At 45.2% G+C, this 24,134-nt stretch overlaps 2 protein-coding genes across 2 annotated transcripts; one reads left to right on the top strand and one right to left on the bottom strand.

The window, feature by feature from the left end:
• Window positions 1–175: 175 nt before the first annotated feature.
• Window positions 176–12,133, bottom strand: LOC306752773 (insulin receptor substrate 2-like). The gene is made up of 3 exons (XM_079236578.1): window positions 9,304–12,133; window positions 8,646–9,145; window positions 176–3,015 (listed from the first exon to the last, which is right to left on the bottom strand). The coding sequence occupies exons 1-3, from the start codon at window positions 11,949–11,951 to the stop codon at window positions 3,011–3,013; spliced, it is 3,153 nt and encodes a 1,050-aa protein (XP_079092704.1). The 5' UTR covers window positions 11,952–12,133; the 3' UTR covers window positions 176–3,010.
• A 4,329-nt stretch (window positions 12,134–16,462) lies between these two features.
• Window positions 16,463–24,129, top strand: acp2 (acid phosphatase 2, lysosomal; the record flags this gene model as incomplete). Its single annotated transcript, XM_079236542.1, has 13 exons — window positions 16,463–16,552; window positions 18,799–18,894; window positions 19,252–19,338; window positions 19,529–19,589; window positions 19,667–19,758; window positions 19,846–19,944; window positions 20,031–20,117; window positions 20,756–20,839; window positions 20,926–20,974; window positions 21,176–21,264; window positions 21,443–21,549; window positions 21,786–21,961; window positions 22,063–24,129. The coding sequence occupies 13 exons, from the start codon at window positions 16,463–16,465 to the stop codon at window positions 22,206–22,208; spliced, it is 1,263 nt and encodes a 420-aa protein (XP_079092668.1). The 3' UTR covers window positions 22,209–24,129.
• Between the last annotated feature and the right edge of the window lie 5 nt (window positions 24,130–24,134).

Genomic DNA, 24,134 nt, shown 5'->3' with positions numbered 1-24,134 from the left:
TAATAATTATTTATTTTAAGGAAAAAATTATATTTGTACTACTTTTATATTAATTTCATATCATTGTATTTAAAATGTCTTAAAATGACATCCTAGGCATACTGTTGGTTGTTTAGGCTGCATGGTATATTATTTGTGGAAAAACAAAAATCAAGACAAAGTTGTTCCTCTTTAAATAAATTCATTTATTTCTGTAGGTTGCTATCCATAATCAATACAGACAAAAGCAATACTCGACTACCAGAATTTATAAATCATTATAATCATCTCTTGTGAGCATTACAATAAACAGTATATTGAATTATGTACAATGGAAGACAACAACACATTCAGACTGAGTCAATCCAAGACCAGTCTGTCTGTCCATGGACACAGAAATGGGTAAAGCGCTTTGAGACATGTCAAGAACAAAGTTCCCAGCGACAAAAAAAAAAAAAAAAACACTTGGCAGAAAGAGAAATGTACAAGGAGCAAAACAGCTTCTGCTCACCACAAGAAGAAAATAAATCATCAATGCAATGTACATTTGGTTCCACGGTTGTAAACTAGATTGTATTCATGTCACTATTGCATATGCCATTAGGTAAAGTGTGTCAACAAGGCAAAGAGATCTCTATAATAAAATAGATAAAGTATTATTTTTCATATAGTCCAAGACTGTGGGAGAAAAGCATACAATATACTGTACAACCCCAAAGCAGAAACCCCATCCCCTTTTTAAAAATCGGTAGCCAAAGTCATTACACAGGAATATTCTTGCAACATAGGTACAATCTAAGAACTATGTATTTTCAATAGATTGTTTTTAGTTAAACTCTTTCTATGTACACAATATACACATTCAAGACTCTGTAGATAAATAGATATCATAACTTAACGTGGTACAGCTCCAATACTATTGAACTGTTTAAACTGTTACCCACGTTATGTTTGTGTGGTGTTCCTACCAGCTCAGCAATACATTCAGACATGGTTATACGTTTTACAATCTACTGTACACTAAAGGGGGTTGAGAACCTGGCACAGTGGACGACTCGAGGGCCAAAGAGTCGGGACATTAGAGAGCTTTCAGATGGTGTTAACTAACCGTCTTGCGGCCATTTTGGAGGGTCAAAGCTTAGTTTTCGAGACTTTGTAACTTTTGAAAGAATTAAGACATCCATCTTCTAACTATTCAAACGTTTATCAGCAATGAAACACCCTCCCTCATGGTAGCCTAGCTCATGTTAGCAGTCCGTTAGCTTTTATCATTATCCTGAAATGGCTAGCTACTTGTGGCCGCAGTTCTGCAAAAGTTACAAAGGCTCATTTTGAACAGAGACTATGTGTTTTTCTAAAGGAGGAAATAAACACAACTTTTCAACTTCATAAGCAGTAAAACACTGTTGTTCAATTCATTACACTCAAGAGTTTTTCTGCTAACTTACTTGGTAACTGACCTGTAGGTAACATCGGCTAATGTCAGCCAGTAGGTAGCTAGTAGGTAGTAGCATTAGCTGATGTTAGCTAGTAACTACTGCTAGCTTATGTTAGCCAGTTGCTACTGTTAGCTAGTAATGTCAGCCAACAACAGATAGTGGCTAATGTTAGCAAACCTTAGATAAACTGCCGTGATACCTTTTTTTCTATGTGATCAAATATTATAGTTTGTTTTAGTATTATCTCATAATTGTAACTACATAGTGGACACCTAGTGATCTAGTTACATAGTTTTGCTTTAACTTGTAACATTACATATTTCTCTTCAGCCAGATGAAACTTGTCATGCAGGCTGCAATGAAGCTATATTTTCCAGACAGCTGTTTTTCCAGTGAACCTCCATAATGGTGCCAGATGTGTTGCGGTCTGCGGTGGCCCGGTCTACTTCTACTTTTTCAGCGATTGACCAGAAACCGTCTCCACTGTGCCCCAACCGTGTCATTTTTCTTCTGTGCCACCCCTCAACTATACAGTTTGTACTGTCCAATGATATCACAGCAGAGCAGCCTGCATCGAGCTCAGCGGCAGGCCGTGTAGGTCTGAAGGTAGGAGTGTGTGAGGTCTTAGGGGCTCAAGTGACTGAGGAACTGTGGGAGGTACAGTGCATTCAGATGCCTGGTGTTGTGGGGTCTGAGCTGAGTTATAAAGACATGCATAACTCTTAACGACATTTAGAAATATAATTATTTTAGTCCAGCGCTTTGATTAGACGAAAAATAAACTAGGTTAGAATAAATAAGAAATTAGTAATTAAGAAAATACTTTAATATCAATACGATAAATCAGATCTCAAGCAGCCCCACTGTACTGTACATTTCTGAAATAATATCTTTACTGGTAAGCTTTTTAAGTTCCACAACAGAATAACAATATATAGATGTAGGTCCAAACAGACATACCGTAATAGAATATTTATCTCTTATTTCATAGAAAACATAAGGACAGTATACACATTAAGGCATTGGTAGGTCCTATCAGACATTCGTCTTCCAAAAATAAATAACATATTCATCTAAATATAGTTATATACTCCGTGTACCTTGGTTCGCTCCCTGGACCAATTGTATGGTAAGTTTCTTTGTTCACCGCCGTACCGGTTAGTTGTACTTTGTCTCAGAAACACACTCTCACTCACACCGGCAGTCTTAAAACTACCCTCAGGTAAATAAATAGTATCTAGGTTCCATTAGAGTTGTGTTACTCTCTGACTATCTTTGCCTCTGTGCTTGCGACAAAATGTGGGTCACAGGTGAGATGGCCTCTAAAAGCACAAGGAACATGAGACGCACAGATACGCGACGCAAACGTCCACCCACTCACACACACACAAAAACACACCTATCCTGCCTTCAGCGAAAATTCATGACATGCATAGACGGTGACCTGCTTGTTTCCTAAGTGTGTGTGATTGTTGCTGAGGGTCCAGACAGTCTTTTAGGGCCGCAGAGCCCAGTGGAAGGGCAAAGTGGAGGTTTTTTTCCTCTTTTCTTCTGAGCAGCAAGTCGGTTAATTCAAAGGATGGAGGAGTCCTTCAATCTGAAAGAGATGGCCAGAGAGAAAAAGAGGAAGTTAGTGAAAATGTAATTTCAACACTCTTTGGCTTTCACTATAGGATGAACATTTGTAGCATCCAACTGTCACGCAGACTTAAAGCTGCACTGTGAAGTCTATTCATGTTAAACAAAAGTCATCTTTTCCGCTCATAAAAACATGTCTCTATAGCACTACTAGTGGTAAAGAACTCCACAGGGTGCCTTTAATATTTATATGTAACATTTAAACATTCCAAGGCTGCGTCATCTCACAAATCCAAATCTTTGACCAGTCAACACATACTTTCTTTAACTACAAAAAAATTAGTCCAATAAATAAAAAATAAAAATTTGTGGGACTGCAGTCAATTTAAAATCAAAAACATGCAAAAACGTAACGCTGCATGACAATCTTTGAATACAAATGCAGAGACTGTAGAAACAATTCTTGCAGATGAGAAGAAACGTGTGTAAGTAAATAGATATTTTTAGAGCTCCTCTCTGCCTGATTTTTTTTTTTTTAAAGCAAACCCGTTTGTTTATTGTCCCCACGGACAACACCAGTGCCAACAACGCAGACCTTTCAGAGCCTGCAGACCTGAGAGGTCTGACAGAACATACTGTCTCATACTGTACTGCGTGAACTCATTTCGGACTCAGATTAGGCCGTTTTCTGTGCCACAACAACACGCTGGGAAAAGCGGCTCGAATAACAAGAACAGCGAGTTCCCCACACACACACACACACACACACACACACACACACACACACACACACGAGGAGGGCTTTGGGATGTGTTAACCTGATTGTTCTATGTGCTGTGCTTGTGTTTAATAACGATATTTAATGCACATTTCGGTTCGTTGCAAGCCACGATTTTTACCTCACTGGAAAACCAATCCTGCTGTGTGTGTCATTTCTTAACACACTAGCTGTTTTGCCACTGGAAGCTGCTTGAAGGACGGCAGAGAGTAAGGGGGGCGGGTCTTGTGGGAGGCTGGTGGTTGGCAGCGGCCGTTATTACATAATCTGGGATAGAGCGATGGGATGGGGGTTGGGGGTCTCCTGTCGCGCTGCCGTGTTGCTATGGACACCCGCTGAGTGGAGGAGAACCAGCTAACAGTACAGTAGCTGTTGCATCTCCGATATTATACACAGAGAGAAACTAACGGTGCATTTGTAATTATGATTGATTGCATGGCCACTGTTGACAGTCTGTCTGTGTGTGTGTGTCTGTGTGTGTGTGTGGAGGAGGGGTCAGGGCATAACAGAGAGGAGGGATTTACTTGGAAGTCAGAGTGGAGGTCAGGGGGAGGGATATTGGGTCAACTGAAGCCTGAGAGCAGGGCAGTTTTTTTCCCCCTACATTCCTGAAAAGTTGCCATTTTTGGAGCATTCTAGAAAAAGCACCATCACAATTCTATTTTTAAAACAATGAAATGATAAACAGAGAAGGGGCCGAGGGTAGTTGAGGAAACGGGATGTTAAGTCACTAAATCCTGAGATAAGTCCCCCGCATCTTACATAATTTACTATAAAAAAAGGGGGCCGTTTACCGCAAACATAAAAAAATAACCTTTAGTGCTATTTAGCAATCGAGATCAGTTCGGTGGGATGGAGATATTGGCCATAGATGTATCTTAAATATAATGGGACTAGAAGGCGATCTGCGTTTGGGGAGAACTGTCCCTTTAAGACATCCAGACTTCACCCACTTACACAGAAGATGTCCCTGTTTGGCTGATGCTGTTATCTTTTCATCGCCAATCCAGACAGATGTATTTCTGGTTCGATGCTCGACGTGGACGGGCAAGGAGCGAAACAACATGCCCACCACACCTTGCGTCGCGCATTAGCCAGCTGCTGTCCACCGAGTAGCCGGCGGCACTCGCTGATCTACCCCAGGCCGTCTAATCTCGCCTGCAGAGGCCGTAATCTCATCTGGAGCCGTGGCTGGCTAAATGTGGGGAGCGCTGGCCACGCAGTTATCTAGCAGCGCTTCTGTCTGGAACATCCCGGCCTACTTTATCCCCCCCTCCTCCTCCCTGTGCCATGATACACACACACAGCCTGGAAACTCTGACACAAGAGCCTGCGGTGTTACGTGTGCATGTTTGTTCTCCATATATCAAGCAACATGGCATTTCTGAACTTCCTGGCTTGGCTGTTCGCACCACTTTGTTATGTTTGCAGGATCTCAGCTTCAACGTGGACGTAAATAAACCACTCAACAGCTTGCAGGGATTCAGCATCGGGCTGCAGGCTAAAATCAGGTGTCGGCCCTTTTTTACGACTTTAAACTAAAGTATGTATGTGGAAAATCAAAAACAAGCCGCACGGGCACCACAAAAAAAAATAAATCATACCAGCAGTGGAAAAAGTGGTATCAATGCAGCATTCATGCAAAATGTCTAAGTGTGTGTGTTTAAGTGTGTGGTACATGTTGTCTATAAAATGTCAGAAAATACAAAAAAAACAACTAAAAAGCCCAGGATTATGTGATCCAAAATCACCTTGTTGAGAGAGCCGTATCTACTGAGCATGCTCAGAGTGAGTTAGGGATGCATGGCCGTGCAGGCTAGACCCCTTTCGCTCCCCTTGACATCGCAACGCAAATCACACAACACAAGGAGTGCACGTAGCATTGGCGTACACGCAGCATGCTCCGAGGGTGCACTGTGGATCCACCGCGCCCACCCCTTGCGATGACATCACCCACGCGCTACTCCAGAGTGAATGGCGTTTGAGTGGAAGCTTTGAGCCGATGGACACGAAGGCCTCTAATCTGACCGACGAATTACACACAAAGATGCTGATGGTCGTGCTCTCTGCATCCTGGTTGGGGGGAGACAGATGGCTGGCTGTCATTAGCGGGGCGGATAGTCAGTAGCTAGGGGTGTGTGTGTGTGTGTGTGTGTGTGTGTGTGTGTGTATGTGTGTATGTGTGAGGCAGAGACATGGTATGTATGCGTCTACGTGCTAGTGGTCAACGGTAGGGAAATGAGAGCGTTTGCATGCGTGTGGAGACGGGGCACAGTGGCAGGTGTTTAACCCCCCCAACTGCACACACACAGTCTCTCACACACTTGGCCATCTGCCACTCCGGAGGGACTCGGAGAGTCACAGCACGGCTCCTCCGGACCTGAAGACGCCCTAATCCCCCCACCCCTCTTTCTATCTAGTGTGATGCCTGATGATGACAATGAAGAGCAAAAGCCAATCAAACCGTCGCCACGTAAAAGGTGTTCGCCCCGCGCCAGATTAGACAGACGAGGAGGCGGCAACGGAGACGGACGACTTGGCTAATCTGGGTCTGGTACAGGACATCCACCTGGCTGAGCTGCGGCTCGCCACGAGAAAGGGGCCAGGAGAGCATAGGTAAGCGCCGTGCCGAGAGGTAAACACACACTTTGACCCGCATGCCAAGCATCAGGACATCTAAGCCGACTCCAGGTGAAGCGGCGAAAGAACGTATCCAGCTGTCAAAAAGCTTACGACCTCTGGGACGTCCTAATAAACACAAAACCAAAGCCCAGAGGCTTGTGGGGAAGAAAAGAAAACCTCTAGTGGCGCACTTTGACCCTCTCTCACCCCACAGAGCAGCGGGCCCCCGAGCATTCAGAGTAAACAAGTCATCGGTGGGCCGCACGTACAACGCTTCCCAGGATGCACCTTGGGCGAAGGGGGGCCTCACGGGAGAGAATCATTTGTCCCTTTGAAAAGCAGCCCCTCCCCACTTCTTCTACTGAGCATACAAGGCTGTGCCCCCTCCTCTCTCTGTCTTACTTCTGCTAAGTGAACAACCTAATGAGGCAGAAGTGCAGCGGTGTGCACGTGCCATCCCGCCCCATTATGCACGCATTGGCTGGCTCCCCCACAAACAGTCCGGCCCTGGAAAACAACTCTCTCTCTCCTCCTTTCCCCCTCTCTCTCCCTGCCAAGTGTTTTCACGGATGCACACGACGCCACTGGAAAAAAGAAAAAAGGGGAGAAAAACCCTGACTCTCTGCATGCGTACGTGCTGCAGTCCACATGTATCATGTATGTTTTGTGCTCGACTGTTCCCCGCCCCTCCCTCTTCCTACTCAATTACATTACTGTTTTACCAGCGCCATAAAACTAATTATAATGATTGTACTCCATCAAAACACGAGCACGTGCCAACCGACGAAGCGCAGATAAAAGCAAACAACCGCGCGAGAGCACGCGTTGAGAGGCACTTTGCTGGAAATAGAAGAAAAAAAAACATTAAAAAAAGAAATTTGACTATGTGAGTCGTGTCACTGTCGAGGACGTCACGCATTTAAAGCCTGAACGAAATTAATTGATTTCCCACACTGACTCCATGACTGTGCAAATAACAACTTTTGCTGCGTTCAAAATAAAAACACAACTTCTCTCGCTTTCTCTCTTTCTCTCTCTCTGGCATGTGGTGAAATAAAAGCCACTTTCTAGTCAAATGGCCCCGGAGCCGGGACAAAAACCGACCAGGAATGTGGACCGTGACATCCAGTTACCTGATTCCGCATAGCAACTCGCCCCCACTTTGTTGTTTTCCCTCTCACATACAAGGACACAAAACACACGTCCACTTGTGCTGGGGGCCTCACGTGCTGGGGGCCTCATGTGCTGGGGGCCTCACATGTCAGCGTACAGACCGCTTCCTCCCCCAACCCTTCAATGTGCTCGCAGACACACGTGAGCTCACTGTGTCCCTTAACAGAGGGGAGGGGGACGCTGCACAGCTCCATTTGGATCAGCGGGATATTGTTGAACGCGAGTATTGATTATGGGATGGCGGGGATGAGAGGTCTCCAGAGGTCCCACTGATGTGCAACACATCCTAAAGCCTAGCAGACTGAAAAACAACAGCCGGAAATGCCCGAGGCTCAGTGAGCCGAAACAATACTTGTGATGTAATGTTTTTGTTTTTTTTATTAATCTCTAGTGTCTCATTTCTTTTGCGCAAACAAATTCCATTCATAATAAGCGTAGGTGGAATTCCAATATCTACTTGTGTGTTGTTGTTTTTGTTGTTTCTGCAGCCTCCAGCAGCAGCAGAGAGGCACCCTGCTCTGCCTTGCTGCTTGTTTACTTCAGAGCTCCCAGCTTGGTCACGTTTCATGGCAGCCTCGTGCTGCGTTCGCATGTTGTAGGAAAATAGTGGGAGGAACCAAATACTAATGAGCAAAAAAAAAAAAAAAAACTGTGAAGCGTGATGATTGCTCAGTAGCCACTCCTCGTCTTTAAAAACAAACACCCCATGGCACTCTGTTTTTTTGTTTTTTTTTTGCAAGTGCCACCACAGAAATAGTACTGCAGAATATGAAAGTATAAGAAGTCGGAGCTAAAAGAGCAGCACGTGAAGGCTGCATCAGCACCATCTATATGTACTTTGAGAACCACAGAGCCTGTTTGAATTTCTGGAGGAAATACAAGTTTTGCCTTCCTGCTTGTTTTTCCTTCTCCTCCATTTGGCTGCCAGCTGTACGATGGAGCTTCTATTTTTTCACAGTGAAACTAAACTGTTTTGATCACTTGTTTCAAACAACTCATACAACTTCCCTCCTTCAAAACAATAGCTGCCGGACTTTAAGCTGAACGTTCAGATACATTATTTAGACAGGGCTCACCTTTGGCAGTGGTTGCAGTCTCCTTGAATCCCAAACAGACATATGGTGAGCTGTGTAATCCATTGATACCCGCTTTGCAGCTGCTGGTGGGTTTGAAGCCGGCCAGGTCCTCGCATTTCTCCACGTCCCTGTTGTCCAGCAGGTTCAAGGCAATGTAGTTCAACCCGCTCGGGTAGGCGGCCGAGCTCTGCCGGTTCACGGGGCTGCCGTACTCCTCGTCGGAGGCCTCGCTGCTCCGGGACGAGATGTTCTCCACCGAGCTGTGCCTCTTCATCGTGTCGCCGCGGGCGAAGGAGGGGAAGACCGGCGTCACCGTGGCAGTGGAGGAGAAGGTCTCGGAGCTGTGGCGCCGGCGACCCTGCGGGTTGGCCCGGATCACCTTGGCGGAGCAGTCAGGGTCCACAGTGGAAGAAGGGGTGGCCCCAAGCAGGAAGACCCCAAGGCCTTCTGGGACCCCCTGGTCTCCCAGAGAGAGCCGGCTCTCCCTGCTGCTCTGGCAGCTGGGGAACAAAGTTTAAAATATGACATGTTTACTCAGAAAATACATTCATGCTAGCAAAAAAAAAAAAAAACACTAACCAAAAGGATTGACATAATGCTTCTTGTTACCACCAGTATATACATAATCATATATTTACATTATCAAAGTTGCACATACCTTGCTGTGTTCTGAGGAACAAGCTGTGGAGGCGAGCTCGTCATCCCAAATGACATCTCAGTGTAGTCATTTTTCCCCTCAGCCCCGAGGCCCTGAGACCCCCGCTCACTCCCCAGATGGTACGCTCCAGCCTCCTCTGAGCACAAGGGTAACTCTGGGAGTGTGTCCAAGCGTTCGGCGGGGGTGTCAGCCTCCTTGGATGAGTGGGAGCCCAGCTCCAGGTTCATGTAGTCGGCCAGGGAGGCCCTCCCGGGGGCCCCGCCGCTGGAGCCCGGGGACGAAGACTGGCTCTCTGTGGAGACAACGGAGGGCGGGGAGAATCTCGCGCCGCCGAAGTCTATGTTGATGTATTCCCCGGGGCTCCGGGGCTCTCCGGGCAGAGGGTGCTCGTTCATGCTGGGCAGGGTCCTCAGGGTGTCGAGGTACAGCCGGTTTGGCCTGCCGAGCCTCCCTCTAAAGGCCAGGTTCTCCGCCCGACCGTGTCTGACTGGGGAGGGAACCGAGGGACTCAGCGGTGAGGTCTGGGCTCCACTGGGCTGCATCACTGAATAGTAGTCCGACTCCCCCGCCCTCTGCCTCAAACTCTGAGGGCTCATCAACACGTACTGGCTGGTTCCCTCATTCTTGGAGGCCTGAAGTTTAGCAGGGAGCGAGAAGGAGCCGGCTTGGTACGCTAACCTCGCCGACGCCGGTTCTCCCGCCAACAGACCCAGGTAGTAATCAGGGGGCGTCTGGAGCGGAGGCGGGTTTCCAGGTGACATGTTCATGTATTCGCCGTGCCTGTCGGGGCTCCCCGTGGAGGGCTTGGAGGCACACCACATCCTCATGTAGCCGTTGTCCTCCAGAGAGCTGCTGCAGGGAGAGTTGGTCTTGTAGCCGCCGCCGGCGGCCGCCGCCTGAGGATGCACTCGAGGGTTCACAATCTGCTTCGGAGCCGAGACGCACATGGGGCTCATGGGCACGTAGTTGTCTCCCTTGCCCGACTGGGCTGCCACGCCTGGCGTCATCGGCATGTAGCCGTCATCGGCAAGGTTACTGCTGGAGCTCCTGGACGAACCGATTTCAATGTCTCCATAATCCTCGGGGTAACACACTTTGGGCGAGGCGGAGTGAGAGTTCTGTCCGTGGGCCATCCTCATGAGCGTGTACTCGTCCAGGGAGGCCGACAGCGGCGCCGCCACCCGCTGTTGACGCGGCGTGGTGAGGGAGTGCGTCCGCTTCCTGTAAGCCTTGTCGTCGTCGTCGCCGGCCCCGGACCCCTCCATTAGCATGTAGCCACAGGGGTCGTTGATGTCGCGGGACGGGGGCGTGCTGGACAGGGAGTCGGGAGTGTCGCTGCGGGTCAGCGGGAGGAATCGGAGTTCCCCCGGACTGGAGCTGTAGTCGTCACACAGCATGAAGCCAGTGTCACTGAGTGAGCCGGAGATGGAGGCGCTGCAGCTGAAAGGCCGCCTGGCTTTGTCAGGAGTGGAGATGCGGGCCCCGCCTCTGGGGGACATGCTGATGGGGCTGGAGGTGCCCGGCGGGGAGTTGGACACCGGCATGGACCGGCTGTGATGCAGGTTGGAGGAGTCCAGCATTCTGCAGGTGCGCCCACTGCTGAGGGTGTGGGACCTGATGAGGTGGTTCCCAGGGTTTGGACTGGTGGGACTCCCGTGCACGGACATGGACACAGGCCGGGTCACGCTGCCGTCGCCCTCGCTCGCCGTCCTGCTCCGACAGGACGTGAACTTCCTCCCGGGGGACGTTGCCGCCATGCTGTCCGTTCTCGACCTCCTCACCAGGCCCGTCTGGCTGGGGGGGAGGTTGTTGAGGTTGCGCCGCGTGGGCACGGAGATGGGGTTGGTGCTGGCCGACTGGCTCTTGCTGCGCGGCCTGAACTCGGACAGCTCCTTCATGGCCTTCATGGCCTCGAGGATGGTCTCGTGGATGTTCTGCGCCACCACAGGGTCCTCCGCCTGCATCCAGAACTCCCCGGGCCCGGTCACCGCCGAGCGGCCCACCTCTATGAAGAAGAAGCTGTCCGAGTGGCCGCATCGCCTAATGTTCATGAGCTGCAAACTGACAGCGGCGATTTCGGAGTTCAGCTTGACGAAGCTGATGGTCCTGCAGGACAAGCACAGCCGGTAGACCCCAGTGAGGTTCTTGATCTGACCCAGACCTTTGGATTTCAAGTTGACCTGCCACACCTCCTTATAAGCAGCTGTTGCAGGGGCAGTAAGCCCGTAGTTGGCTTCCTCAAAGCCCACTAAAGAGGAGGTGGAAGCGGGGCTGTCATACACTTTCCCCTCGGCTATTAGATCAGTCAACACCGTGTACCAGCTCTCCTGCTCCTGCTCGCTGTCCGCCGCCACCGCGAAGTACTCGTCCTTGGTGTAGAGCGCGATGAGGTGCTTGTGTTTGGCGTCGGCGCGCATGTTTACGCACAGACACGAGTCCAAAGTTATGAGCCGTTTCGCGGCGGACTTGTTCCTCCATTTCTTCTCGCTCTCGTAGTACTCCAGGCGCGCGGGGCAGCGCTGCGTGGGCTCGCGCAGCACGAAGAAGCGCCTGTGTCCGTGTTTCTGCTTCCGCAGGTATCCGCACTTCTTCACGCCGTTCGTCCCGCCAGGTAACAGGTGTCCTCCTGCCGCCGGAGGACTTGCCATTTCTTCTCCACGTCTCTTCTTTTTTTTTCACCAAGTTCCAGATGAGCACGCTTCTTTTTTTTTTTTACTCGCAGCAAAACAAAACAAAAAAAACACTTCAAAGAGATAACGTTGTTTTTTTTTTAAAGGAAGAAAAAAATATATAAATTAATCTAATCCATCGCAGACACCGAAAAAGCTGCGTCCGCTGTGCGCCACGGTAGAAGCAACTGTGCAGCCGGAGCAGACCGGGGGACTGATCTGATCCTGGAGAAAAACAACATGTGACGCTGCTGCTCTAAAAACAGAATAAAACACGGAGTCATAGGGGGGCGGCGCGTGCTGCGGGGCTCGTGCCTGTCCGTCACGCGGCTGCGGCGCTCCCCATTGGCTGCTTCAATAATTCAAAGCAAGCAAACCCCGCCCCTTTTTTTTCTCCTTTTTTTTTCTGCAACAGCCCTGTCGTGTAGAAACAGAAATCACAAGCTCGTTGAATAACAGCAATTCCTGCGAACTGTAGAAAGCAAGTGTGGAGGGGAAAAAACACACTCACACATTACTTGTTTTGTGTATTTAATGTAATGCAATCGCAGTGATGCCTCCTTGTTGTGTTGCAGTGTCATTGACAACCTAATTTGGATTAAGGAGGATTTGAAACGTGTAACATAATGCTGAGGCTGTTAGAGTGTAAACAACCCACTTGTTATGTAAGGAGCGTTGTGGCCTATATTTAAACATGTGGGTATTCCTCTCCAGCTGGAGCCAAATGGTTCCTATTTCAACACCATCTATTCTCTATACTCAAGCACTGTGCACATTTGGTAACAATTATGGACATTAAGTGTTAAAATGTAGCTTTTTCCATGTAAATACATTTTTTTTTTTTAAAGATGAAGAAGAGGGGGAACCTTGTTTTTTTCTGTTGTTTTTTATATTCCTTCATGCTTGTGATGCACTTTGCTGCACACACAAAAATACATGTTATTTTTGAATGAAAAACAGGCATCTCACAGAGGGGGGATGACTAAAGCGAATGCGTCAGAGGCCCATGTGTCATAACACGCTGCAGAAATGCCGCCATCATCTGGCTGCTCGTCCTGCTGCACGCACGCATGATTCCAAAACAAAACAACAGCTCTTTTTTTTTTCTCTTCCGTGTGGATCACAATTTTATAGACTAAAAAAAAAAAAGAACAGGCATGAACAGCCGAATAACAGGCGCCGCTGTGAAGGGGCCTCGCGGGCATCTGTTTCGTCGGATCATCTCGGCAATTATGACAGTAATGCTCCCTGTGATCTTCGGGGTCATTAGTCATGTCACAACCCAAACCCAAACACACACACTTTTTATAATCCCACCCCCCAACAAGCAGATTGCACTCAATGGAGGTGTCAGTGGGAATTAGATGCAATGAATGATGAGCGGGCCCCTTTAACAAACACATACCTAGATACTCCAGATTAAGGGTAATCCTGCCTCCTCTAGTCACCATTGTAGTCAGTATTGATATTGTTGTGTGTGTGTGTGTGTGTGTGTGTGTGTGTGTGTGTGTGTGTGTGTGTGTGTGTGTGTGTGTGTGTGTGTGTGTGTGTGTGTGTGTGATCCCGGTGACGTTTGCTCACTGCCTATTTTTCTGTTTTTCGCACGAGAGCATTTGTCAGGGATCAACAGTGTGGCATGTGTTTTCTGCTTTAGCCCCGTCACTTATAATCTGAGATATGGGCGAAAAAAACATCAACACCTCCACCAGGATTTAGTAACACAGATGTAAACAGCCGGAGGCAATCAGAAACAAAAGGGAACAAAGAGATTATTGTTGACACCTAAGCGGTGAGGACGCACAATAACCTGGCAACAACACCGAGGGGATGAACGCTGAATACTGTTGTTCTGCAGGCGGGTCATGGGACGTGGTGTGCCGATACGTTCCCACAGGGCACTTTTTAAAATCCAAAACCAGTCTGGGTGTCTTCTGTCGCTCAGCCCAGGGCCCGTTCATTACCTGTGCTGATGTCGATTGCTAACTTTTTGACTTTAAATGATTTGTTTTTTTAGTGCCTGACTGGAGCCTTCAGCTGCGTCCAGCAGTCTTTGTCTGACTATCATTACCAGTCATGTCAGTGGTATTGGTAAGTAGCAGCATTACATGGTATGATAGTAATAGCAGATTTAGCAACACGGTGGTAGTAGATATAGTGGAACTAAAAGTAGAAGCTAAACTTGATAAGATGAAGACTAGTAAAAAGCTTGTACACAGCTCTGTAATATGGTATAATCTGATGAGGGCATCGGGTCTCTAGGTCTAGGTCTAAGTCTAAGTCTAGGTCCGGGTCTAGGTCTAGGTCTGTGTCACGTTTAATCACAAAACTACATTAAGGTTGCTCAGTATATTTTAGTATCAGTCTACGCATAAGTGCCTCATACTCTACTTTAAAGATCCCAAACTGTCCCTCTAAAGCAGACTGTGCATAAAGGAACCATTTGTAGCCAAAAAGGCCAGTGTGCTTTTTGAAAAATCAAAGTTTTGAAAAAGAGACGCTTGTGTTTTTGGTCCGACAGCCGTGTAGTGTTGCGTTCGGCCGACTTGCTTTCAAAAGAACGAGTAGAACGGTTGCAAAGGGTGGACCTACTTTGTAATTTGATAAGCAGAGAAGTTGAGTGAACTTGACTCCGAGCGATAAATATTTCCTCAACAACAGTTATGGATTAAGATAACCTGTTCAACTGGTAGAATCGTGTGGTCAACGTGACCTGAGAGAAGTAAACAAGTTGAGCCGACCTACTTTTTTGAATCAGAAAAAAGGTGTGCATGTTGTGTCAACTACATAGCAACCTGAAAACTCCTCGACTTCGGCAGCATTCGTTTCTAAAAGTTGAATAAATGAAAAAAAGTATATAAAAAAAAACACTTTGTCCCAATTTAGTGTTCAGATAACATTTGCTCACTCGAAAATGCATTTCCTGCTAAAGGTGCGTTGGAATGTTTAACGCTGAAATAGTTGAAAATTGCTGAAAATACTGAAAATATCTATCCAGAAAGAGGAAACTACTTACTGCAAAGTGTTGAAGCCCAAAAGCATTGAACTAATTTGCTAAACATCTTTGAAGTTGAACTGTATAACTGGAAAAGTTGGAAGCAAAACAAGGTCACTTCTTATTGACCAAACAGGACCAAAAAAAAGAAGAAAGTGTTGATAGAGTGACATTATCAAAGTGGAAAATGCACCAAAACACTTGAGGAAGCAATTTTCCCAAAGGGTTCATTCCGTCTATTTGTTTGAAAATAAAACATTACGAAGTCACAGGGAAATACTCCTACTACTTTTTCCGATGAACCAATTCATAGTTTAGTCTCCAGATCCCAGAGGAACACACAACCTATTTTATGTTTCAGATATGATTGTTGAATACATTTATGACATAGTGTTTTTGGCTCCCCACTTATAATAATAAAAAGTTTGGACATAAAACCAAAAGCACAGCAATCTCATACTACAAGCAAACACTATTAGTCTGACCCATAAGAGGATACTTGTTTGTAGATTGTACGACACTGACCTCTAGCGGCGGAGGAAAGAACTGCATGCCGCAAAGTGAGTTTGTTTTTGCAGATGGCCCATACTTGGTCCTCCGCAGAATGTGGGCTTAATACGTAAATATCTCTAGTAGGTCAAACTTATGAAAATTGGAGTAAGTAAGACATCATTTAAATTTATTTTTTTTAAATTTTGCCGTTTCTTAATACCAAGTACAGACGTGTTTGAAGTTTGGAGTCCAGACTCCCGAGGACCGGATTCATTTACATTGTATCTATATATATATATATATATATATATATATGTATATATATATATATATATATATATATATATATATATATATATATATATATATATATATATATATATATATACACACACACACACATATATATGTATACCCCGTTATTGATGACGTGCACATGATGGATATCTTCAAGTCTCTCATGATGTCATCTCCTTGATGTCCTGTATACTGAAAGAAAATATAAGAAAAAAATTATATAATAGTTAATATAATATATGTATTGTCGTACAGACAGTAGAGGTTAAATCAGCATTGTTTTCGTTACTCAAAATAATTTTCTATACCTATTCAACAGGTGTGAACTGAGTTATTGGTGCTGTCACAATGACATTTAGTAACTATTACTGACATTAGGATCTGTGAGACACAGATAATGAATACCCACAATTAGATAATATGTGTTTAATGTTGTCATGGTCCCTTTCGTATTCGCACCATTTCAAGCCTTCACAGCCTCTCACACTCAACCATTCAATAGGTGACGTCAGTAAATCCCTGAGGGTTCAGGTTTCGGGCTGGGATCGCACGTGAAGGGGCCTGCATCTAAATTTTGCGCGTCATAGTAGTCACGTGATTGCAAACCAGCAATCACGTCCAGTTCGGGCAGGAAGTAGGCAGAGGAGAAGGAGGCGCTTTGTTTGTCAGCTATCTGGAGGTTAGCTCTCTCGCTTGCACAAACGAAAACATGGTGTTCGCCGCGGCGCTCCTTCTTTTAACGCTCGGCTGTGTCTGTCGAGAAGCTGCGGCAGAAAGAAAACTAGTATATGTGACTGTGGTGAGTATTTTTAGCCGTTGGAATAGCGCTACGGAAGCTGCGTTGTACTTCGTAGTGATTCGCCTTTCTCGTCGACGCTTAAGGAACTGCGTTCAAAATATAAGAGGTTTAGTGTTTTCTTTGTTTCTCTGCAAACGTGTGTATTATTTTGAACACGAATTGACCCGTCAGTTAATAAATGGGTCTCGTGGTTAATTCGGCGTGTTAATAATCTACCCAGTGTGTGTGTGTGTGTGTGTGTGTGTGTGTGTGTGTGTGTGTGTGTGTGTGTGTGTGTGTGAGTGTGTGTGGTTTTTTTTAAAATACAAATAAGATCATTTTGTGTTTGGTTCACACTGCTAAGGCATTGCGTTTGAAGACCAACAGGCTAACACTTTGCAAAAGTGGGTATTTTATTGAGATGCGTTTATCGTTCAAACTCAAATGAATATATTTTAATCAATACATGTTGTACATGCTACGGCTTGTTTTGTATTCAGAGTCGCGTGACGCCACTCAACGAGTAAAGACTCGAAGATAACAAAACAGAAACTGTTGGAAAACGTCAATCTGGTCAGTGACTCGTCATCCCGGCGCTTAAAATGTAACGATCGCCTAAATTTATATTATACACAGCTTATATTATACAGCTTTTGAGAAAATTAAACAGATTTTGCCTTAATTTTCCCAAAAGCTGTACAGTAAATTCTCCTGAAATTAGACGTGGAAATAGTTGGAGTCTTCCAGTGACTGTTTAATATGACCTCCTAAGGCATTCCTGGAATCAAAGTCCAAATATGAGGACATCATGCATATGAATGCCATTTGAGCTGACTTTGCCTTTTTAATCACTCACTTTCAGAATCGATTGTCTCGACAACAACCACAAGCCACACACAGATCTGTAGCTGTAGTGAGAACTGAACATCTCGCTCCTTTGCTTCATGTCTATTAATGAAATGTGATTTCTGTATGCCTCGTATCTATATATATATATATATATATATATATATATATATATATATATATGTATATATATACACACACCTAGAGGAGGAAGGCTTACATTGTGGCTGTATGGATGGTTTAAACATTGCACCAAATCGTCACTCCACATCGGTGCATTTTTCGTTTTTGCATGTCCTCCTTTTGTTGCATTCAATGTTTAAGGAAAGCTGGGGATTTTTTATCCCTCTCATTTCCAATGTAAAGTAGTGAGAGGCTCGCAGGATGGTGATAATAGAATAACGTCTTTGGCTCGCTGCGGAGTTCCAGGAACACATTGACAAAATAATTGAATGAAAATGTTGTTCTTCTAGTACATCAACCTGAAGTGTTTCATTGTGTTTCATTTATCCTTATACAACTTCTGTGGGTGAGCAGGTTCTCTTTCCACACCCTCTACTTCCTATTTATTCTTATAATTTACAGTCACGGAATCTGTCACGGGCGTGAGAATTGGCAAAAGGGATCGGTCACACTCGTGTTTTCCCGTGTTAAAGCCGTGACATCAAGCATCTGGCATGTCACCGCATTAAAATACGACGCAGAGAAAGAGGAAGGTCGGGTGACGGGTCAGAGGGGGCGATGTAGATTTTCTTCATATGCAAGTTGTTTGAGTTTTTTGTCGGCACAACTTCTATCGAGGGCGTTGACGTAAAACACATTCTTACTATTGCACTCGTTCTTAGTACATGTGCCTACTGGCCTGAGAGGGAGCTGTTTATTGATCACGGAGCAGATCAGATTAGGATTATTCACCCTTCAAATAGAGTTTAAAAGTGTGTGTGTGTGGCTGTTTAACAGATCGATCATGCATGCTCTCCACACCAGAAACCCACATTCTCTGAAGACGATTGAAACTGGAAACTGTTCCAATTGAGCAGGACAGCTGACGTGGCGGCGCCCAGCAGCAACATGGGCTGACTGACTGATGTTCTTTCAGGCCATGCTAGGACTCATTCCTGCAGCACTCTATACCATATCTACTCTCTAACTAGGCCTATAAAGACCAGTCACATGTTGAAATAGTCAAAGTTGTATTGGCTTGATTAAGTGACTTTAATCTGGTTAATGCATTCACTGTTGTTGCATTCATTTGCAGCTGTTTGTCAGGTTTCCAATATAAAAATGTATTCTCTTGATTCTCAATCCAAATGAATACCTATTGAGTCGCTGCTGTGTAGCGATGCTGGGTTTATAGAATTGTGGAAGTGTTTTTTTGTTGTTGGGTGTTGCCTAACTTCTCCTTTATCTCTCTCCTCCAGTTGTTTCGTCATGGCGACCGGTCCCCAGTCAAAGCCTTCCCCACCGACCCGCACCAAGAGAGCGACTGGCCGCAGGGCTTTGGGCAGCTGTCCCAGGTAGAATGAGCCGTTCTGAGTTGTTATCGGTTATTTGCTGCATTAAAGTCCACAGAGGCCCATTCAGTCCCGGTGGATTTATAACAAAGGTATTAAGGCCTTTGCATTTTATGAGTTATAACCTGTAAAGCATTCAAATGCATTACTGAAGTGTTTTAAAGCTACAGATCCAATAGCTACATTGACCTAAAATAAAAACATTTAGGTCAATGAGCTTTCATATGCTTCTAAAGTCAGACAACAATTCGGCCAGGTAGCATCAGTGTGCACTGCAGCAGGGAACTATTTTCTCACGTTTATTACTGTTATGTTATTGTTGCACTTTAAACTCACATTTTGTCACGCTTTGTTTTTCAGGAGGGGATGAGGCAGCACTTGCTGCTGGGCCAGTTTCTCAGGCTTCGGTACCGAGGATTCCTGAGCGAATCCTATGACCGCCGCGAGGTAACCGCCACCTGACCGGGGCGCTCAAAGACAGACGCTGATTCATAGGAATATTTCTCATGCTGGTGTTAGACAGGATCCCCACACTGGTGCTGGAATTCCTGCAGCATGATGGAGTTCTTTACCGAGAGGAGGCTCCTGTTTATTGTCGTTTTTATTAAGTTTGACCCCTCACTCCTTCTGTCCGCAGATCTCCGTTCGCAGCACGGACTACGACCGCACGCTGATGAGCGCCGAGGCCAACCTGGCAGGTCTGAACATTCGCTCATACAGCCCTACCTTCTCCATCTTCCTCTCCCTCATTAACAGTCTCTCGTCCGTCGCCCAGGTCTCTACCCCCCGACTGGTCGGCAGGTCTTCACGACAGGCCTGAAGTGGCAGCCGATCCCTGTGCACACGGTGCCGCAAAGTGAAGAGAGGGTATGTGTTTGTCATGGCAATAGTTTCCCCTCGCTGTAAATGATTGTACACACTTTGTCTGAACTTTCTCTTTTCCTTTTTTTTTAGCTCCTCTCGTTTCCTCTTGGGGACTGTCCTCGCTACACTCAGCTGATGAATGAAACCGAGCACACGGAGGAATTTATTAATGTCACCACCACGTACCAGGTGAGGGGCGGTTGGGGTCTGCGTGGCTTCAAAGGGAGTCTAAATGTTTATGTTTACTGACGTTTTTACTGCGTTCCTTTTTGCAGGACATTATAGAGCTGGTGAATAATAAAACCGGACTGAATCAAACGGTGGAAACGGTCTGGAGCGTGTACGACACACTCTTCTGTGAGGTGAGAACACACACACACAGACACACACACACACACACACACACACAGAGAACCACCAGCAAAAAACAGGCAAAATAATGGATCTATATATTACTTGTTTGTTTGTACATCCAATAACAACATATTTGAATGTTTTCTATAGTATCTGACAAAGTATAGTTCTCTGAGATCTTGAATTGGAAAGTTAGTACATAAACCGTAGGAAAGAATACAATTATTCAGAGAGGTTTTCACGTCGGAGTTGGAACACGTTTCAGGTTGTGGTATGCTACTTTTCAAATATTGAAGAAGGATGGCTAATTGGTTTACTACGCATTCCTTTCAAAATAAGAGCGTCCCTTTTTTTTTTTTTTTCAAGACACAATTCACAAGTTGTGTTTCCAACAGACGCAAGTTATGTGTAAAGTTCCAGTGGGCGACACAGTAACTGACTAAATCTCATGGTGTTGGGTTTCAGTCTTGTGACTCAACTGCAGAATTTAGTTTTTATGGAACTCGTGGAAATCCTGGCAAACAAGCTGTTAGAGGAACGGAACTCTGTTTCCGTTTCATATCTGCTTTTATTTCTGACTTATCGATCCAGTGTCTTTGTCGTGGTTTTTCTTCATTCCCACTGTATTTTCTGCGTGTGAATTCAGTCCCGTCACAACATGACGGCTCCCGATTGGGTGACTCCTGATGTCATGGAGAAGCTCAGAGTGCTCAAAGACTTTGGATTTCAGGTATTTATGGTTCCATTTAGGACTTTTGTTCTCAATGCTATGGTGTAATTAAAAGTAACGTGATGACACCATTTATTTTCACACAGGTCATGTTCGGCTTACACAAACAACAAGAAAAGAGCCGGCTACAGGGAGGTAGGTGTGTGTGTGTGTGTGAAGTTTAGTGGAGCAATTAAGGAACCTGTTACTCAGTGCAACAGTGTGGCAAAGGGATAATATGTATAACAGGACTTCATTATTGTTCGTAGATACATTCGTTGTTGGCGTACCACGAGACGTACACTTTGAATAAAGGACTACATGTGGAAACAAGAGCTTCTGTTTCTGTTCTTTAAGGTATGCTATTGGGTGAAATAGTGAAGAATCTTTCCAAGATGGCCGTCCCAGACCCGAAACAGAGGCTGAAGATGATGATGCTGTCGGCGGTAATAATGACTTTTTCACATTTGGATAGAGCCAGGCTACCTGTTTCCAGTCTTTATGCGTCTTCTGTCTGTAGCCTCATGTGTAGCGCACAGAGTGATATTGATCTTCTAACTCTTAGGGGGATAAAAACGCAATTAAGCACATTTCCTTATTAATGTGCGTGTGTGTATTTCACAGCATGACACCACTGTAGCGGCTCTGCAGTCCAGCTTGAACGTGTTCAACAGAAGACAGCCGCCATATGCCTCCTGTCAAATGTTTGAGCTGTACAGGGACGACAACGGGTAAGGCACAGACTATACTGTAGACGATCACCCAATAAATAGTAATGGATAAACAGACTCCATGTGCTACTGAGGAACTAATACAAGAGAGAAAGTAAAATGTATATATATGCGAAGTGGAATAAATTGATGAGCCTTTTACGTTGATATTCACGTTGAAGTCAAAAATACATATTGTATATTGTTGTGACATCAGACCAATCGAAGACTGTAAAACTCTGTGTGTGTCCACCCAGCTCGGTCTCGGTGTCGTTGGCTTACCGGAATGACAGCGGCGTGGAGGCGTTCGCTCTGCAGTTACCCGGCTGCGCCCTTGACTGCCCTCTAGAGGACTTTGTGAGAATTACAAAGCTCTCTACTTCAGAAGACCGTGACAAGGAGTGTCAAGTGCCGGTGAAGGGTAGAGATAAAAGTGAATACACACACACACACACGCACGCACTAAAAAAAACAACTTTAAATTTAACAAGAGATTGTGCCACCGCTCATCCATTTTCTTCTTTCCGTTTTCAGAGGTGATCATCAGTCTGGCGGTGGCTGGCTGTCTGATCCTCGTCCTCATCATCATCCTCCTCGCTGCGATTTGCTGGCAGAAGGAGCCAACCAGCAGCCGGGGGTACCACCAAGTGATCAACAAGGAAGTCGGAGAGGAATCCTGACACGAGCACGAACTCCTCCCCCGGAGATCGGCGAGCCTGGCGTCCTGGGACAGCAGCAGCAGCGACGACGACGAATTCTGAACTGTTGATGGTTTCATCAACACGTTTGGGAGCCGCAACTTCAATGATGGTTTCCTCATCTCTCTAAACTAACATGACGAGTGAGACATTGTCTGAGGGACCAGGACTGACCAACGACATGAAGAAAACGCAGCAAGGAAAACCTTTCTGTTTAGCGGTTTGTTTCCGAAAGTAATTGCCGTATCGTCCGGTCTCCGATCAGCCAAATAAGTTTAACAAATAAGTCCCAGATTGCTGCTTGGAAAGACACTGTGTTCGTCTTTTTTGTTTGTATGCGTCTTGAAAAGGGCTGTAGAGAAGTAGTAGAAAGTCAATGCAGGAAATGGTTCTAAAGTTGTGACTTTCTAAAATGTAAGAATGGTTTTGCATCGTGCTTTTCCTCCCGGCTGGTCTGACTTTCCTTAAGTACGCGCAGGACAAGACAAGATGTCGGCTTGATTGAAACCGCTTTGGCTAACAATGATTCTCAGCCCAGAATGTTTCCTAGTATTCTGCCCATTCTTTTAATGGGCAGAATACATTATTTTACATACACATGTCCAAGTGTGTTCACGATTGACCAGCTTGTGTGTGCAGTATGTCCGTAATGTGTCTGCGAGTGTTGACTCTGAGGACTAACAGCCGAGATGCCTTAAATACTTGATGTTTCTCTTTTTTGGGTTCTGATGCATCACATTTTATTCTTTGGTTAACTCGCCCAGAGAGCTGACCTCATGACAACAAGCGTCCACCCACAAGTGTCCCTTAGCGAGACACTTAAACACCAGCAAAATAGCAAATAAAAGCTAAATCTCTTTTGAGCGTAATCAAGAATCAAAACAGTTTTGCGATCATGTGAATCAGCTTTTTAAAGATGAAGTTTATAGAAACACTGGAAACCTGTGTGTGTGTGTGTGTGTGTGTGTGTGTGTGTGTGTGTGTGTGTGTGTGTGTGTGTGTGTGTGTGTGTGTGTGTGTGTGTGTGTGTGTGTGTGACTGCCAGTCTGACTGCGGCTCAATGATACATTACTTTAACTAATTAGTTTTTTTGCTTAGAACAGATATTGGATGCTTTTCTTTAAAGAATACCTAAACCCCACAAAAACATTTTTCAGCTGTAAACCAATTTTTATGTTGTGTTGATGGATTCAAGTGCAAAGTATTTGAGTTCTACATATTGTGTTATACATATGCAAAGCGACTGCCCTCAACTGGAAGTCTATTGCAATTGAATTTAGCTCTTGGCTAATCTGGAGCGGAGTGGGTCCACCTGTCAGTAGCCTTTGAAACAGGACTAGGTTTAATCCAACCCACTGGATTTGATTGGTTTAAACCAATGAGTAGAGTTAAACAGCTTAGTTTGCACATAAATTGAAGGGACGTAGAACTATACGTTAGCTAACGATGTCGTAGGGTTCCCGTCCTTTTTACAGTTTATCTTTCATCCAACGGGGTGAAACAGTTATATACAGTGGTGGGATGTAACAAAGTACCTTACTCAAGTACTAGTACTTAATTACACATTTGAGGTACTTGTTCTTTACTTGAATATTTTTGATTGAATGATACTTAAGGTGTATTGGGGTCTAAAGGCAGGTGACGTTTATGGAGAAATATCTAATGTAAATCGTTACAAATTAGTATAAATCCTAATCCAGTGTTGAGCAGAATCTTGGATTCTGGACTGAATTAATTTGCACAGTACAAATAGTTTCAAATATGGAGATCGCATATAAAAATCAAATTTCAATTGCAATATCTTCTACGATTAACATTTGTCAATATTGTGGCCAAACTTGATTTCATGCTTTATGAAAGTCTCCAGACTTTTGTTGCTTGTATGATACGTTTTGTGAAATAAACAAA

The sequence above is a fragment of the Taurulus bubalis genome (assembly GCF_910589615.1).
Source record: "Taurulus bubalis genome assembly, chromosome: 21".
NCBI classification, from domain to species: domain Eukaryota; kingdom Metazoa; phylum Chordata; class Actinopteri; order Perciformes; family Cottidae; genus Taurulus; species Taurulus bubalis.
This window is presented reverse-complemented; position numbering and strand designations above follow the sequence as displayed.